The 17,035-nt window shown below is 48.8% G+C and overlaps 2 protein-coding genes across 2 annotated transcripts in view; one reads left to right on the top strand and one right to left on the bottom strand.

Annotated features, from left to right (window-relative positions):
* Window positions 1-9,362, bottom strand: part of VPS13D (vacuolar protein sorting 13 homolog D) — a 244,587-nt gene extending 235,225 nt beyond the window's left edge. Inside the window, exons 1-3 of the mRNA XM_066606699.1 lie at window positions 9,246-9,362; window positions 6,160-6,310; window positions 1,094-1,171 (exon numbers count right to left, since the gene is read on the bottom strand). Of these exons, the coding sequence (XP_066462796.1) occupies window positions 1,094-1,171; window positions 6,160-6,256 (175 nt within the window). The 5' untranslated portion in view covers window positions 6,257-6,310; window positions 9,246-9,362. The remainder of the gene's footprint in view (window positions 1-1,093; window positions 1,172-6,159; window positions 6,311-9,245) is intronic.
* A 202-nt stretch (window positions 9,363-9,564) lies between these two features.
* Window positions 9,565-14,910, top strand: MRPS16 (mitochondrial ribosomal protein S16). Its single transcript, XM_066606700.1, has 3 exons — window positions 9,565-9,752; window positions 11,833-12,093; window positions 14,684-14,910. Exons 1-3 carry the CDS (start codon window positions 9,740-9,742, stop codon window positions 14,803-14,805), a joined length of 396 nt encoding a protein of 131 aa, XP_066462797.1. The 5' UTR covers window positions 9,565-9,739; the 3' UTR covers window positions 14,806-14,910.
* The last annotated feature ends 2,125 nt before the right edge of the window (window positions 14,911-17,035 follow it).

Below are 17,035 nucleotides of genomic sequence, written 5' to 3'. Positions count from 1 at the left end.
TGCAGCCTGGGAAAAACCCATGCAAATGAGTGATAGGATAACCTTCCACAGTGCCATCTATTGAAATGGGAGCTACCCTATGAGTCTATATCCAAATCTGAAGAGGCCTGGCAACATGGCTAGGGATACAAGCTAAAAAAAAAAAACCTGAATATCCAAGTGCTTCTTTCCACAAAGAACCCCCCCCCCCCCCCCCGACTCACATCCCAGGTTGCAAGAAACAATATTTTTTGTGCATCAGTGACTCCTTAACTCGGTGCCAAACCTGCAGCATGCTACTGATCACCTGGATTGATTTGTCTAGGTCTATAATAGATTATATAAATAATGGATTCTGATGTTCAGAAAACTTAAAGTGTAACTAAACTTTTTATAAACTCTTCATAAAGTTTTGACTGGTAGGGGGTCCAGGTGAAAACCCCCTGCTGATCACTAAAACAAAAGAGGCAAAAGCAATCATCTAAGTGTTGCACCCATTCAGCTGTTTCTGTCACTGCTTGAAGTGGTGTATGGGATTCACAGAATCTATGGAGTCTGTACAACGCTTGTGATGGCAGTCAAATGGGCGCTTCTATCCGTTCGTTTTAGTAATCAGTGGGAGTCTCAGCACCCGGAACTCCCCACCCCCCCGCCCAAGTTCAGTTAGGGTCCTTTTAGACGAGTACGTCAGAGTGGACTCATTCGCTTGTGTAGCCGGTTACAGGCAGATACATCGTTGGCTCATTCAATCGAGAAATCGTTCAGTCGTTCCCATTCCCCGCATAACTGAATAAGAACGACTAAACGAGCGCCGTTTAAACCGAACGATAAGCGAACGAGCCGACAGTGATTTTTATGCCTGTAGAAAATAAACGACGAGTGAAAACGTAACGATCATTGCTCACTCCCGCTGTTGTTTGAACGGTTTTTTGAACCGATAATCGTTCCGTGTAAAAGTGTCCTTATTTAACAAATGTGGAATTTTTCCTCAAAAATGGGGCAACATGGCAACTAAAAGTCATTTGTGGGCCTCATGGAAATCCCAGTCTGCAGTCACATTGTGGCCCGATCTCCCCCCACTCCTTCAGACACATCTTCACATTTCATACAATACCTGCTTTTACTTCAAACGGTAATTCCAGCTCTTTCAGGGCATCTTTTTTTAATGGCAGGTTCTCCAATTCCACCGCACCTACGAAGACATGAAGGATTATGTAACGGATCTAAAAATGTCTCTGCGTTATTATCCTCCCCGCCTTCTTATATAACTGTCTATCCTGGGAGCAGTCGGCACCACGCAGGGTTAAACCAGTAATGTGACCGTCCAGGACAGCGCAGGTACATAATGGGAGATGATCTGATAAATCACTGCTGACAGCTGCAGCGAGTCACTTCCCAATACACTCCTATGAGTCAGAGGCCTCAGATAATGCAGGGACAATGGCCCGCACGTTGCGTCACGCTGGTGGATACAAGCAACCTAGCTGCATACTGTCAGTGAAACGGAATCTCTGCTGCTTCCATCCCGGTCACATCAGTCCTGCTCAGAATGGAGATATACAGTAGGCATAGCTTTCACGTGGCCAAGAAAGCCACGCGAGATATGCACATTGCGAGACGCACAGATATGAACCCCATTCATTGTTTTCAATGGGGGTGGCAAAGCATTGCATGGCTTTTAGCCGCGGCGGAGGAGGACTACTTCCCTGAAGTAATGCAGAGATTTTAAAGCAGTTTTCCGTGGAGAATACTACTGAGGACCAAACCTCAGGATAGGTCATGAACAGTTGATGGGCTGGGGTCCGTCGCTCAGGGCCCGACCGATCAGCTGATTGCGCGCCAGCTGACAGCACCACAAATACACGGAGGTCGGAGCTCAAGCAGCGGAAGTCTCTGCTCCGGCCTCTGTGTAGTGGCAGATGGATCCCAGCCGATCAACTATTGATGACCTATCCTGAGGTTTTTTTTCCTGGAAAACCCCTTTAATGCAAAAACGTTGCATTTTCGCGAGCACGATATCAGGGTGGCTTTCATGGCCCAATGTCCCACTCGCCCATATGAAATTAGCCCTAGGTTGTGTTCACAACAGCATCAGAGTTCCCATTTAGAACCTCCGTCGGCAATTTCAACAAAAATCCTGGATGAAAGACTGCAGCATGCTGCGCTACTCCGTGCAAACGGATCCCATTAGTCAGTAGGGATTGTTCGGTGCCGTCCAGTTCTGTTACTGGAACCGTTCGGCCAGTAGATCCTATTTTCCTGCTGGGTGCCATCGTGCTGGTGTGATAGAAGCCTCATATACGAGCTTACATTCACTGGAGATGTATGACAGGCCGCTGATTTAACCCCTTGGTACACCATAACATACATGTACATCAGGGTGATCGCAGAAGCAGGAGGTGAATGACAGCCGGGCTGCTGCTGTAACGACTAGGATCAGAGAAATCTCTGATCCCAGCCATTTAAAGAGAACCTGTCACCATCTATGATCACCATGAACTAACCTTGCTCATAGCACAGGTCCCGAGGAGTTCAGGAATGGACTTTTTATACTCACCTGTGGAAGTCAGTGTGCAGGGTCTCATCTCCGCATCCCCCATAGAGGACGGTGCGTGCACAGCCTGCGGAGAGGAGCTTGCTGGAGGTGCGTGCACAGCCTGCGGAGAGGAGCTTGCTGTAGGTGCGTGCACAGCCTGCGGAGAGGAGCTTGCTGGAGGTGCGTGCACAGCCTGCGGAGAGGAGCTTGCTTGAGGTGCGTGCACAGCCTGCGGAGAGGATCTTGCTGGAGGTGCGTGCACAGCCTGCGGAGAGGAGCTTGCTGGAGGTGCGTGCACAGCCTGCGGAGAGGAGCTTGCTGGAGGTGCGTGCACAGCCTGCGGAGAGGAGCTTGCTGGAGGTGCGTGCACAGCCTGCGGAGAGGAGCTTGCTGTAGGTGCGTGCACAGCCTGCGGAGAGGAGCTTGCTGTAGGTGCGTGCACAGCCTGCGGAGAGGAGCTTGCTGTAGGTGCGTGCACAGCCTGCGGAGAGGAGCTTGCTGTAGGTGCGTGCACAGCCTGCGGAGAGGAGCTTGCTGTAGGTGCGTGCACAGCCTGCGGAGAGGAGCTTGCTGTAGGTGCGTGCACAGCCTGCGGAGAGGAGCTTGCTGTAGGTGCGTGCACAGCCTGCGGAGAGGAGCTTGCTGTAGGTGCGTGCACAGCCTGCGGAGAGGAGCTTGCTGTAGGTGCGTTCACAGCCTGCGGAGAGGAGCTTGCTGTAGGTGCGTGCACAGCCTGCGGAGAGGAGCTTGCTGTAGGTGCGTGCACAGCCTGCGGAGAGGAGCTTGCTGTAGGTGCGTGCACAGCCTGCGGAGAGGAGCTTGCTGTAGGTGCGTGCACAGCCTGCGGAGAGGAGCTTGCTGTAGGTGCGTGCACAGCCTGCGGAGAGGAGCTTGCTGTAGGTGCGTGCACAGCCTGCGGAGAGGAGCTTGCTGTAGGTGCGTGCACAGCCTGCGGAGAGGAGCTTGCTGTAGTGCGTGCACAGCCTGCGGAGAGGAGCTTGCTGTAGGTGCGTGCACAGCCTGCGGAGAGGAGCTTGCTGTAGGTGCGTGCACAGCCTGCGGAGAGGAGCTTGCTGTAGGTGCGTGCACAGCCTGCGGAGAGGAGCTTGCTGTAGGTGCGTGCACAGCCTGCGGAGAGGAGCTTGCTGTAGGTGCGTGCACAGCCTGCGGAGAGGAGCTTGCTGTAGGTGCGTGCACAGCCTGCGGAGAGGAGCTTGCTGTAGTTGCGTGCACAGCCTGCGGAGAGGAGCTTGCTGTAGGTGCGTGCACAGCCTGCGGAGAGGAGCTTGCTGTAGGTGCGTGCACAGCCTGCGGAGAGGAGCTTGCTGTAGGTGCGTGCACAGCCTGCGGAGAGGAGCTTGCTGTAGGTGCGTGCACAGCCTGCGGAGAGGAGCTTGCTGTAGGGACATTACTCTCTATGGAAGTGCAGGCGAGTCTGCTGCACTGTCCGCACATCGACTTCCATAGCTGACAGCACAAGAACAGGGAGACGGGTAAGTGTGCAAAGCACATCCCTGGACTCCTCGAGACCTGTCAGATGAGCACCATCACTTAGTTTATGATGCCGATATGGGTGACAGGTTCCCTTCAGACGCTTCGGTCAATAGTAACTATGTCTGGAGAAGTTCAGGAAACTTCCTGTTCTGTAGATAAAACTTCTCAGCAATCATCTTAATATCATCACAGGCAGGATTACAATGAAAGCTGACACCTACTGTATATATAGAAAACACAGGATCCACCATTCACAATAGGTGATGATCACAGCTCACCTCCTCCCTCTCCCTGCAAGGTCAAAGCCCACAAAACTCACCATTGAACTCCATCATAGAGGCTTATGTGCCCTACCAGTTTATTGTCTCTATGTTCCACATCACACAAAGTGTCAACCTCTTACTGGGTTTTGTGGTCAGTGTGAAAACTGCAGGATTTTAGGTTTTAAAAAAATATATACCCTGTTCCCCTAAGAATGAGACATACCCCAAAAATAAGCCCTAGCATGATTTTTCAGGATTTTTGAGGATGCTTGAAATATATGCCTGAGGTATGTATGTACGTACATGTACATACACATACACACATATATATATATATATATATATACACACACACACACACACATATACACACACACACATATTTAGGCCTGATGAATTGTTAAAAATCCCTAAAACATTTAAAAACTGTTAAAAACTTTATTTAAACAATATGTCATTTTCTGATAACGCCTTTCCTTTAACTCATTAAGGGATTGAAGCTCAGCGCAGGTTGTCAACTTCTGCCTTGCAGGTTACATAGTTAATTAGTGCTATGTAGTGAAGAGTGTAAGCGGACGTGTCACTTCCGCTATTCCAACTGGTGATCATGTGACACCCAAGTGACCCCTGTCACAGCAGAGCTGCAGGGTCCTGGCAGACCCTGATCAGCTCTGTTAGTGGCTACTGTAGCTACAGGGGAGGTTTTTTCCCCAGCTACAGTGGGGATTAGAAAAAGACAATGTGAATGACTCCGGAGGTCTGTATGATGTCAAGGGGGATACAGATGTTATAAAAACTGTTACAAAATTAAGTTAAAAAATGAGTAAATTATATATATGTATATTATAAAAAGGAAACAACCTGCCGCAGATGCCAAGCCAGCCAAAACACTCGCCACATGCGCTCTGTAATCCGAGACTATACAAAGTACATATCAAAACTAAACGAGGAACTCATGAAGTACTTTAGGCTGGATTCACACGAACGTATATCAGCTCGGTTTTTCCGCCGAGCCGATATACGTCATCTCTCTCTGCAGGGGGAGGAGGCTGGAAGAGCCAGGAGCAGGAACTGAGCTCCCGCCCCCTCTCTGCGTCCTCCTCGTCCCTCTGCACTATTTGCAATGCGGAGAGGCAGGACGGGGGCAGGGCTAATTCTTGGAACTTAGCCCCGCCCCTGTCCCGCCTCCTTTCATTACAAATAGTGCAGAGTGGCGGAGAGGGGGTGGAGAGGAGGCAGAGAGGGGGCGGGAGCTAAGTTCCTGCCCCTGGCTCTTCCATCCTCCCCCCCCTCCCTGCAGATGAGGACGACGTATATCGGCTCGGCGTGAAAACCGAGCCGATATACGTTCGTGTGAATCCAGCCTTAATGTAGCGTAAATATACTAGTTTTAAAATAAACTATAAATATTAAAAAATCGTTTAGCTTTTTACCCCAATAATAAAACTAAGAAAACTGGAAAAAAAAAATCAGTTAAAAAAATCTACATGTAACGGAACAAGAAAATGCTGCAAAAATAATTTTGGTAGCTGAAGAAAAAAAATAATATAAAATCAGGCAGTAAAACCACCACATGGGTAAAATCCCTAAAAAGTGCCTGGTCCTTCAGGACTGAAATAGCCTGGAACTTAAGGGGTTAAAGGAATTAGGTGAGGAGGACAATTCCCTCACTAATAATCTGCTTTGTGACACGGGCATCCATGTAAAATATGGCCGTCCACGATTGTGAGAGCAGTAGCCACTTTGGCTAACAGACGAGTGCCGGGGTTTGAGCCCCCATGACAGCTCTGCCCGCTCCGTTGCTCTATATTGTATGTAGAGGAAGGCACAACATTCCGTATTCTACTGGACTGGGGGACGGCCGACATTGGGAAGAGCGTAGGTTACCTTTCAGCAGCGCCACCGACAATTGGTCTGTGTTCAGGTTGTTGACATATTTGCCCAGGTAGGTGTTCAGGACCCAGGCTACCAACCCCTCTAACATGGCTGCGGGGGGCTGCTGCGGGGGCTCCTCCAATCATGTGCGCATAGTAGATGCCTAAAAGGAAAGCAAAACCGTCATCATCCAGGAGAAGCAGAATAATGGAAAGTGAAACAGAAAATACAGAAAACAAGCTAAATACTTTTAGTAACTCCTCTTCTAACCCCCTGAGCCGCGGTCCGCACAGGACAGGGCGGTCTCACGTCAGCGCTGAAACCTCCGGGCGGAGGACCCGTCGTGGAGATTAAGGACTAGACACTTTTTAGGGATTTTACCCATGTGTTGGTTTAACTGCCCTAGTTATTTTTTTTCTTAATTTTAATTTTATTGGGGGTAAAAAGCTAAAACGAAGGATTTTTTTTAACATTTCTAATTTTTTTTTTAATTAGTATATTTACGTTAAAATAAAGTATGGGAACGGGTTCCTCGTTTTGGACGTTTCGATATATAATATGTATGGTTTTGGATTACAGGGCACATACGGCGACAGTTTTGGTTGGCGTCGGCTTTGGGTTATTTTCTCTTTAATGTATAGATTTTTATTTTAGTCTGTATTTTTATTTACTGATGTATGTAATTATGTTTTTTTACTATCTACGCCCCCCATAATGTCATATAAGACCTCTGGGGGACATTCACATGTGTTTTGTTTTTCTTATTTGACACTTTCCCACTGTAGTTGGGGCATCCATAGGATCCCCAGTTACAGGGGAAAAGATCCCCTGTAGTGACATCGGTCACTGCAGAGCTGATCTGGGTCTGTTAGGACCCTGCAGCTCTGCTGTAGCAGGGAATCCTAGCAGTCATGTGATCACCGGCTCGTTTAGTGGAACACCTCCACTTTTTAGTACACAGCGCTCATTGAGCGCTATGTACCCGGGAAAGGAGAAGGTAGAAGTACAGTAGTTAAAAACCGCTTCTCCCTTCGCTTCCAGGTTCTCAGCTGTGACCCTGACCTGCTTCTGCTAGAATGCAGAAACAGGGACTTAAATCCTGCGCTGTATTTATACTATAGGCCAGGACTACAGCCCAGGACCAAGCACCGTATACTTACAGCACTTGGTCCTTACTACATTAAATAGCTGATGTCGGACATCATGCAGTTCCTGACACCATTGATCTCCTGGCTCTTCTGCTCTCTTTTTGAATTCAGGCCTCATGCTGTTTTGGTATCTCTGCAGCCCTTGATGTCCCGACTCTTTCCTGAGGTCTCTGCAGCCCTTGATGTCCCGACTCTTTCCTGAGGTCTCTGCAGCCCTTGATGTCCCACCTCTTTCCTGAGGTCTCTGCAGCCCTTGATGTCCCACCTCTTTCCTGAGGTCTCTGCAGCCCTTGATGTCCCACCTCTTTCCTGAGGTCTCTGCAGCCCTTGATGTCCCACCTCTTTCCTGAGGTCTCTGCAGCCCTTGATGTCCCACCTCTTTCCTGAGGTCTCTGCAGCCCTTGATGTCCCACCTCTTTCCTGAGGTCTCTGCAGCCCTTGATGTCCCACCTCTTTCCTGAGGTCTCTGCAGCCCTTGATGTCCCACCTCTTTCCTGAGGTCTCTGCAGCCCTTGATGTCCCACCTCTTTCCTGAGGTCTCTGCAGCCCTTGATGCCCCACCTCTTTCCTGAGGTCTCTGCAGCCCTTGATGCCCCACCTCTTTCCTGAGGTCTCTGCAGCCCTTGATGCCCCACCTCTTTCCTGAGGTCTCTGCAGCCCTTGATGCCCCACCTCTTTCCTGAGGTCTCTGCAGCCCTTGATGTCTCAGCTCTTTCCTGAGGTCTCTGCAGCCCTTGATGTCTCAGCTCTTTCCTGAGGTCTCTGCAGCCCTTGATGTCCCACCTCTTTCCTGAGGTCTCTGCAGCCCTTGATGTCTCAGCTCTTTCCTGAGGTCTCTGCAGCCCTTGATGTCTCAGCTCTTTCCTGCTCATTTCACATCCTTTGCTTTCAGCTGCACTTGTCCAATAGGTGGATGTTTTAGGTTTTTTCTGGATCCACCAGGAATCACAAAGCATCTTATTTTACCACATATTATGCAACAGCGCTGCACGTAGTAACCAATTATCACGCCTTAAGCTGCTCTAGTGAAATAAAAGCTGCGCTGTGATTGGTTGCTATGGGTAACAAACAGTTGATACTCTCCCCCGTCCCCCAGCTGAAGGCATTGCAGAGGCCGACAGCTGGTTGTTGGGGATCCCACACAGCGCCCCCCACTGATGAGACACTCCAGCGCAGAATACGCAGGGAATAGAAGCCATTCATTTCACTGGGTTCGCTCACGTTTTCGTATTTTGTGGGTGCATTTCGGTCACGCAAAAAATACCCGCAGACCGCTCTATTTTCCTGCGCACCATAGAAGTCAATGGGGGATGCGTAATATGCAAGATGCATGAAACGCCGTAATTGCGCAGGAAAAAAAACACGTCTGAAACTAATTAGCCATTTTAATCGGCGCGTCTTTTGTTTGCTGCGCGCAAATGAGCAAAAAGTACAGTAAAATACGCCAACGCACGTGCAAAAAAAGCATTCCGCAAACACGCAGCGCTACATCAAGCACAAATACGCGCACACCGTGTGGAGACGGCCTTAGCCTTTACTAAGCCCCTCGATTTCGGGGATCGGTGGGCCATATCGGACGATCGCGCCTCTTTAAAAGGGTTTTCCAAGTTCATTTTTTTAAAGATACGTTTTGCGCGGATCGGACCGACTCCTCAACGATGACTTATATACGACTTTGCACCACGGTGGTCGGCTGCAACCGCGAATGTAGAGCCGTTAACCATAGCAACCCTTCCGGTTACGACTTTAATTTTCATTGGGCGACGCAACAAAAAATGGACACGGCTTGGTTGCTACTGGCAACAGCACCCTATGCATAGTAAGTGGCAGCTGATGTCCCCCTCCCACTGACAGCACTCATCTGACAGCTCAGGCACCTTCTCCCCACTAGGGGGCGTGCCCGCGCCTCCCCCTCCTCTGACACACCTGCTACTTACGACCACCACTCACCGATAAAGAGCGCGGCCTACAGCACAGACTGGCCGCTTCCGCTGCCACCGAGGGCGTCGTGACCCCGCGCCGAGAACTGCGCACTCACACCTCCATGTTTGTACTCTGCTACAGCGCAACTACTAACCGGACACATCCCCAGCCGGCGACTGTGCCCCACTTCCGGTTGCTTGGTGGAGTTCACCGGAAGTGGGGCACAGCCAGGCTTGTCAATGTCATAGAGCGTTGTGCCAGGAGTCGTCAGCGCGCCATCTAGTGGAGACTGTGCTTGTTGCAAACCTAAGCCAATCAGAGTCCAGGAACTGCTGGCGGGACAAATGTTTCCGGGTCGGTAGGAGACACTTCCTGTCAATGGCGGCGCCCTGCGGTTGTGCACGGCTGTCGTGTGAAGGACACTTACCGACGTAGTCAGTGAATGTCGGAGTAGTTTTCTCCACAGAGTAGTCCAGTATTGCCGTGAGCTGCGGCTCTCCGTGCTGCTGGGACCTTCCACAATGGTGCATCTCAGTGAGTACCTATAGGACTGGCTGCTCCATGTGTATCTATAGGAGCGCCTGCTGGGAGTTGTAGTGCTCAGCTAGGGCTGCCAGCAACTAAGGGCGTGGCTTAGTGAGACTTTATGACTTTACCTTTTTATTCCAGTAGCCCTCTATAGCAACGACACCCTCCCGCCTGGCTGCCGTATAGCAATGGCGCCCACCCTCCCGCCTGGCTGCCGTATAGCAATGGCGCCCACCCTCCCGCCTGGCTGCCGCATAGCAATGGCGCCCACCCTCCCGCCTGGCTGCCGCATAGCAATGGCGCCCACCCTCCCGCCTGGCTGCCGCATAGCAATGGCGCCCACCCTCCCGCCTGGCTGCCGCATAGCAATGGCGCCCACCCTCCCGCCTGGCTGCCGCATAGCAATGGCGCCCACCCTCCCGGCTGGCTGCCGTATAGCAATGGCGCCCGCCTGGCTCGCGTATAGCAATGGCGCCCCCTGCTGTGTGTTCTCCTAAATGCTGCTATCAGAATGAAGTGACATTTAAATGGTTAACAGCCGCGATCCGTTCCCGCTCATCATGGCTGCTGTCTGACGGCTCGCGTATTTGTTCCCACAGTCTTTGAGCGTCAGCGCTGTCTTTTCCCTGAGTAATCTCGCAGCGCTGCCGCCGCGGTTTTCCTGCATGACGGTTAGGAATTTCTAATGTTAAAAATGTATCGAAGGAAAATCACAAGTTTGTACGTTGCGATACGATAAAAAGGAGCCTCGTGGGGAAACGCGAGAGAAGAAGAAACGCTGTCATTTTATTTCTTCACTCCAGATCGCAGGACTGAAAACCTCAGAATAAAACCATAAAAAACCATTGGTTACGTAGTTCTGCGTTTTCACTCGCACTTTACGTGAAAATCGCTCATGTGAAGGCAGCCTCAAAGTCAGCAGCTCACCTCTCTGCTGCTGCAGCATGATTGCTCCTGCTGCAGCGCTCTTGTTGCCGCGGTGATCCCCTCTGGTATCTATGTACTGTGATGATGATCCTGCGCACCCACATAACTGCCGGTCACTATCCTCAGCGGTCTTGTGCTATACCCCACTGAGGCCAGTGATTGGCTGCTGCAGTCATGTGGAGCTGGTCGCCGCCGCAGCGAGGGGTTTAACGGGTTAGTTGGGCTCCATTCACACGGATAGAACTGGCAGCGGAATTTGCGGTGGAAAATTGTGCGCCAAAACCTTGAGTCTAACAAGACAGTTCGGTTGGGAGGATATCATCTTTCCTCGGGGAAAGCAGCAAGGAGTGGGGAGACTTGTAAGGCCATGCAAGTTCCTCTGGGAAATATGCAAATATTGTTCCATCATCTTTATTAACGAGAAGATTGGTAATTTCGGATCCGGATCTGCATGTGGACTTCTGGGTTTTGGTGCGTATTCCTGCTCTGGGTTGGGGAAAGATGCCGTCCTGTGAGAACGGCCCGATGGTTCTATTGCAGCGTCTTTCCCGCTGTTACATCTCTCACAAACAGTGATGGCGCTCGGATGAGCGCTGCAGGTGGCCCGGTCTAGCGATTCGTGAGGGTCTTAGCAGCCGGACCCCCAACAATCAACGTTTGACAAGTCTCTGCCATTACTTGTGCTGATCGTGGGTTACAACCTGTATTACACTGCCGAGCTGCATTCACTATTCTGCATGCTTCAGAGCTGAGCTCTGCATCCCCTGCTGGTTCAGCATCTGCACAGAACTCACTGCGGAGAGTGTTGGAAAGCCGTACGGTTGCACCTAGAGGAGGTGTCCGCTATACCTCCCCGTCCATCAGCTGCTCCAATTAAATTCTGCAGCATTTTGCTGTGGATCTGCAGCACATTTCGCCTCTTCAGGGATGTGGGCTGCAGATCTGCGGCAGAATCTTCCCCAATGGTGCAGAAGTCGCTCCAGATTTCCCGCTGCCTGTTGATGTTCCTTAAAGAGTTTCTACAACACTTTTTTATGGGAACAGTTTGCCAGCCTGAGCCGTAACCACTGCCCCCCCACACCACCCATTGACCTGGTGCCCATAACGCGGATCCTCTTGTACTAGAATATCGCATTTCTGACCTTTTTCTCTCTTGCAGCTTCGCAGGCCCTGAAGCGTTACCACGGGGGTTACGTGGTGATCAGAATGGCGCTCGGCGGCTGCACTAATAGACCCTTCTATCGCATCGTTGCGGCCCATAACAAGAGGGCGCGGGACGGGAAGCACTTGGATAAGCTTGGCACGTACGACCCGTTGCCAAATGCCTATAATGAGAAGCTCGTCAGCCTCAACGTAGATCGGATCAAGCACTGGATCGCTTGCGGAGCGCACGTCAGCAAACCCGCCGCCAAGCTATTAGGTGATTTTTAAAGTAACGGGGCTACTAACAAGCTGGGAGAGTCGGGAGTCAAATCCACCGGAGTCTGCTGAAAAACGGTCAATGCGCAATTTTAGAAAAGGTCCAGGAATGTGCGACCCACTTGAGAGACCCTAATTAAGAACAGAGTTCCCCTCAAAAGACGTTTACTCACTAAAGAAATGTATCACCTTATCTGATTGCTGGGGGCTCACCCCTAGAATGGTGCACCCTGAACCCCCTATGTGGCGGTGTGCATGCCCGACTGCCGGTCTATTCACTTCGGTTTCGCTGATGGAGATCGATGCGCTCGGCTCTCCCCATCACTCCAATAGAAGTGAATGGAGCAATGGACTCGCATGCGCACCGCCACAACTCTTACAAAAAACGATTCAGGGTGTGCAGTTGTCGTGATTGATGAGGGTCCGAACTGTTGGACCCCCAGTGATCAGACATATGACCTGTGCAGTGGATACATAATGAATGTAACCCCCCTTTAATCCCAGCCAATGAGGTTAGAGGGTCCCTTTTGTCTTATGCAAGTCCATCATGATGGTATACGGTTATTGTATTTTGGAATCTGCCTTCAAGTGTGTTTATGCTGAAACACCGCATGGGTGCAGTGAACACGTGGCGGGGTCGGGCAGCACAGGCCTGCTGACGGGCTCCCTTTTTAAATCAAGGTATTTTTACTCAAAAATAACTTTTGCAATTGGATCCCCAGACATTGGAGGTGGCCGAGGGAGCTGAAAGTAAAATAAAAAAATCAGCAATGTCCTAGGATAGAGACGGGAGTAGTGATTACAAGCGCACTGCAGCGCTGACCGCTGAGACCTCTGAGCTGGATTAACCCCTTAGTGACAGCCAATACGCCTTTTTTACTGACCTCCCTAATGGGCTTTACACCTGCACATACATATTTTTAAGGCGGTGGCTTGGCGGACTACTGACAGCCAGGCTCCTGCTCTAACTGCCAAATGCAGGGAGACCTCAGATCCTAGCAATTTAACCTTTTTACATGCCGCAATAAACGGCAATTGGAGCATGTAAGTAGATGACGGGGACTCCTTCTGTCACCCATGGAAAGCCTGACAAAGGAATGGATGTCTGCTACGTAAGTCAGCCTGTTAGACTTTGTTGGAGGCGTGGCCTAATAGGCTGCTGTCATAGGCTTAGTAGAATGCACTACATAAGTAATGCAGTGTACTGTCCTAACAATCAAATGATCACATTATCAAGTCCCCTAAAAATACTAAAAACTAGCATAAAAAAGTTTAATATAGAGAAAAAGTTTTTAAAAAATACATTTTTTTTTAGAAAAGCAGCACATAATAGTTATTACCGTGTTTGTAACAACCCAGACAATGAAAATAGTTTGCTCTTTATTGTGCATTGTGAAAGCTGTAAAAAGGAACACCAGAATTGTTAGTTTTCTAATAAGAACTACAAGTCTTCACGTAACAACAAGCCCTCCCGTAGCTTCGTGGCTGGAGAAATAAAAATGCCATGCGTCTTAGAATGCAGCGATGCAGATTGTTATTTTTCTTTAAAAAATGTGTTTTTATTGTGCAAAAGTAGCAAAAAACAAATGTGTAGTAACTGAGTATCGCAATAATCGTGCCGATCCAGAAGAGAACACCGTAAAAACAAAACCCACAAACAGTGGCAGAATTATTATATGCAGCCCAAAATGATGCCATTATAATAGACAACTTGTCCCCCCCCAAAAAACACATCGTACGAGGAGTGATGATGTCATCATTATATGATGATGTCACTTGCAATGTGACAATGAAAATCGCTTGGTCCTCAATGTAACAAACAGGCTGGCCACTAAAGGGTAAACAATAGAGATGAGCGAGCGTACTCGGATAAGCACTACTCGCTCGAGTAATTTGCTTTTTCCGAGTATCGCTGTGCTCGGGTCTGAAGATTCGGGTGCCGGCACGGAGCGGGGAGCTGCAGGGGAGAGCGGGGAGGAACGGAGGTAAGATCTTTCTCTCCCTCTCTCCCGCCCGCTCTGCCCCGCTCCCCGCTGCGACTCACCTGTCAGCCGCAGCGGCACCCGAATCTTCAGGGACGAGCACAGCGATACTCGGATAAAGCAAATTACTCGAGCGAGTAGTGCTTATCCGAGTACGCTCGCTCATCTCTAGTAAACAACAAAAATAATCAGTGATCTAATAAATGCTGCGGCATCATCGTCATCCTCTCGCCTTCCTGGCTGTATACTTTTATATGTTTGCGATGTGGAATCGGGCGATCTGAATGACTGTTTCTGCAAGAAATGCAGCCCAGCACGTTGCGAGGAAGACGGTTACAACATTCTAATCAAGTCCAATTGCAAAAATTATTTTTGTGTAAAAACATTTATTTACTAAAAAAGGAGCACAAAGGTGTCCATAGCCTGTAAGGCGTCTCCGGCGTGTGACCACCCCAGCCTTCATAAGTGTGAGGACCACATGCTATGTTTTCAATATACATAAACTGCTTAGAAGAGGGGGTATATGGGCAGACGTATTCTACTCCCCCCGTAGTAGAATAGAACATGTTGCCGTGTCGTCACTTATCGGTTTCCCCTCCCATGTTCTAGGACTTGCCGGATTTTTCCCATTACACCCAATGACGATTACAGCAGCCGAGAGGTTAAGAAAAGCTAAAGAGCAGGCAGCTGCCCAGGCCGAGGAAAGCCCCAAGGAGGAGGCAGAAGTGTGAGTCTACGGAGAGAATGAAGAGACATTTTATTGCAGTCCTGATCCCTGTGAATCCACAGACTTTCATCCTTTTATTGTGTTTGTATAAAATAAAACTTAGGAACGACTTCTGTGTGACTTCTAACTGTGAGAGAAGGGGAACGGGCGCTGCTTATCACCTGTTTGTCAGCGTCTGTTTGCCCTCGGTGATGGGGCAGCGGCTGCTTTCTCTGTAGGGCTGGATTCTCGCAACTTTCATTCCCCAGCGAACAGATGAGGACGCATCGGCATCTAGCTGGCGCTTTATAGAACGGGAGGAACAAAGATGGCGGCACCGCCTCTCTGACTGCCTGATGCCCACTTCTACTAGTATACATCATTAGTATATGACCCTACACCTGCTGGCCAGTCCGAGCAGCATGTAGTGTCTTAGACTACTGATGCTTACTATACACCTTGTGCATCAGGTAGTCGGAGAACCGGAGCAGCCATCTTTGTTTGTCCAGGCCCGGAGGGTTGCCTTAATGGACATACCCCTGTAGGAAAATAACATTTAGTAGATGCTCAATCATATCAACAAATGCATTAAAGCGACACTCTGGTTTCGGAACCATTTTCTGTCCCGGGAGCGGAGGGGTATATTACCTGCAGTAGTTGTTCTTCAATCTGCCGCTTACGGATCCTGTTTTTGGCTGTCCAAGAGGGCTGATGTAATCTTCAGACTGACTAATGTACACGGTGGACTACCACTGCACTACACATGCTCTGATTGGCCAGTGCTGATCACATGATCTGGATTTAAGGTTGTCCCCCGAAACCCTTAATGACACGGCCATTTTTTTCCCCCCATTTTTGTTTTTTCCTCCCTCCTTTATAATAAATCGTAACACCTTAATTCATTCATCAACGTGTTTATTTATCCATCCTTCGGTGAGTCTTGTTTCCTCGGCGCACGAACTGCAACAAAAATGACATAACTTTATTCTATACGATCCCAAACTTATATATTTTTTTTTTGCGCTATACTAGTTGTATTCTTTTTCAAAGATGTTTGATTTTATACATTATTTTCTGCTGCCGTCTGAGTGCAATAAAATTTTAATCTTTTCGTTGACCTAGTTGTACGAGGGCTCACTTTTTGCGGGATGTCCTGTAATTTGCGTTGGTACCACTTTGGATTACGTACGACTTTTTGATCGCTTTTTATTGCATTTTTTTCTTGGAGACAGGGTGACCAAAAAAGTGCATTTCTAGCATTCGTTCTTTTTTTTTTCGGATGACATTCAGGGTAAATAATGCATTACTTTGCTAGATCAGACTTTTACGGACGCAGCGATACCAAATATGTATTTTTGTTTTATTTAAATTATTTTATTATAAATATGGCAAATGTTTTTTGTGTTTTAAATAATTAGTAAAACTTTATTTTTCCTTTTTTTAGTCCTCAGAGGGGTCAACAACTTGTGATACTTTAATCGCTCCTGGAGTTTGATGTAATGACATCATACTGCTATAGGGCAGGCAGTCTATTAAGCCACCCTGTGGGCATGGCTTGATAGGCATTCTGCCAAGGCAGCCCTGGGACCTTTTAGAAAGCCCCTGGCTGCCATGACAGCCTCACGGCTCCCTGCGATCTCATCGCAAGGACGCTGTACAGGACTCCCGAACATCATCCGAGTAATTTAAATGCCACCATCAGAATTAATAGCGGCATTTAAAGGGTTAATGGCTCCGATCAGCCACGTGGCTAATCGGCACTGTTGCCGGCGGGTGTCGGCTGTAAGAAACAGCTGGTGCCCAGGTTGTATGTAGAGAGATGTAAATGTACGTCCTATAGTGGGAAGGGGTTAATATTGTGTTGAAATCCTTTGTCCTGTAAATACTTGCCTTTGGAAACCAAACGTCACTCAAGTAGATGCATCTTCCTACTGAAGGCGTTCTCGTTAGATCTACAAAAAAAAAGTGACTTGTTCCTTTCAGATTTGTTTTTTAGCCTCTAGGTGGCAGTATCAACTTAAATGGCTAGCTAACTTATAGATGCCATACTTGTAATTCACTCTTTTATTTCATCTGTGATTATATGACAACCACGTCCATCGGCATACTTCTTGTCCCTTTGTAATTAACTACTCAGTAGCAGATTAAGGGCTTTTACCCACTAGCGTTGTTTTTAACGCTGTGATATCACTGCGTTTCTATCAGTGAGACTTTCTAATGTAAAAATCGCCAAAAAAGCACAAACTTGCGTTTTT

The sequence above is a fragment of the Eleutherodactylus coqui genome, chromosome 6, assembly GCF_035609145.1.
Source record: "Eleutherodactylus coqui strain aEleCoq1 chromosome 6, aEleCoq1.hap1, whole genome shotgun sequence".
Lineage (NCBI taxonomy): Eukaryota > Metazoa > Chordata > Amphibia > Anura > Eleutherodactylidae > Eleutherodactylus > Eleutherodactylus coqui.
Note: the sequence above shows the minus strand (reverse complement) of the source record. Positions and strands in the feature narration are given on the sequence as shown.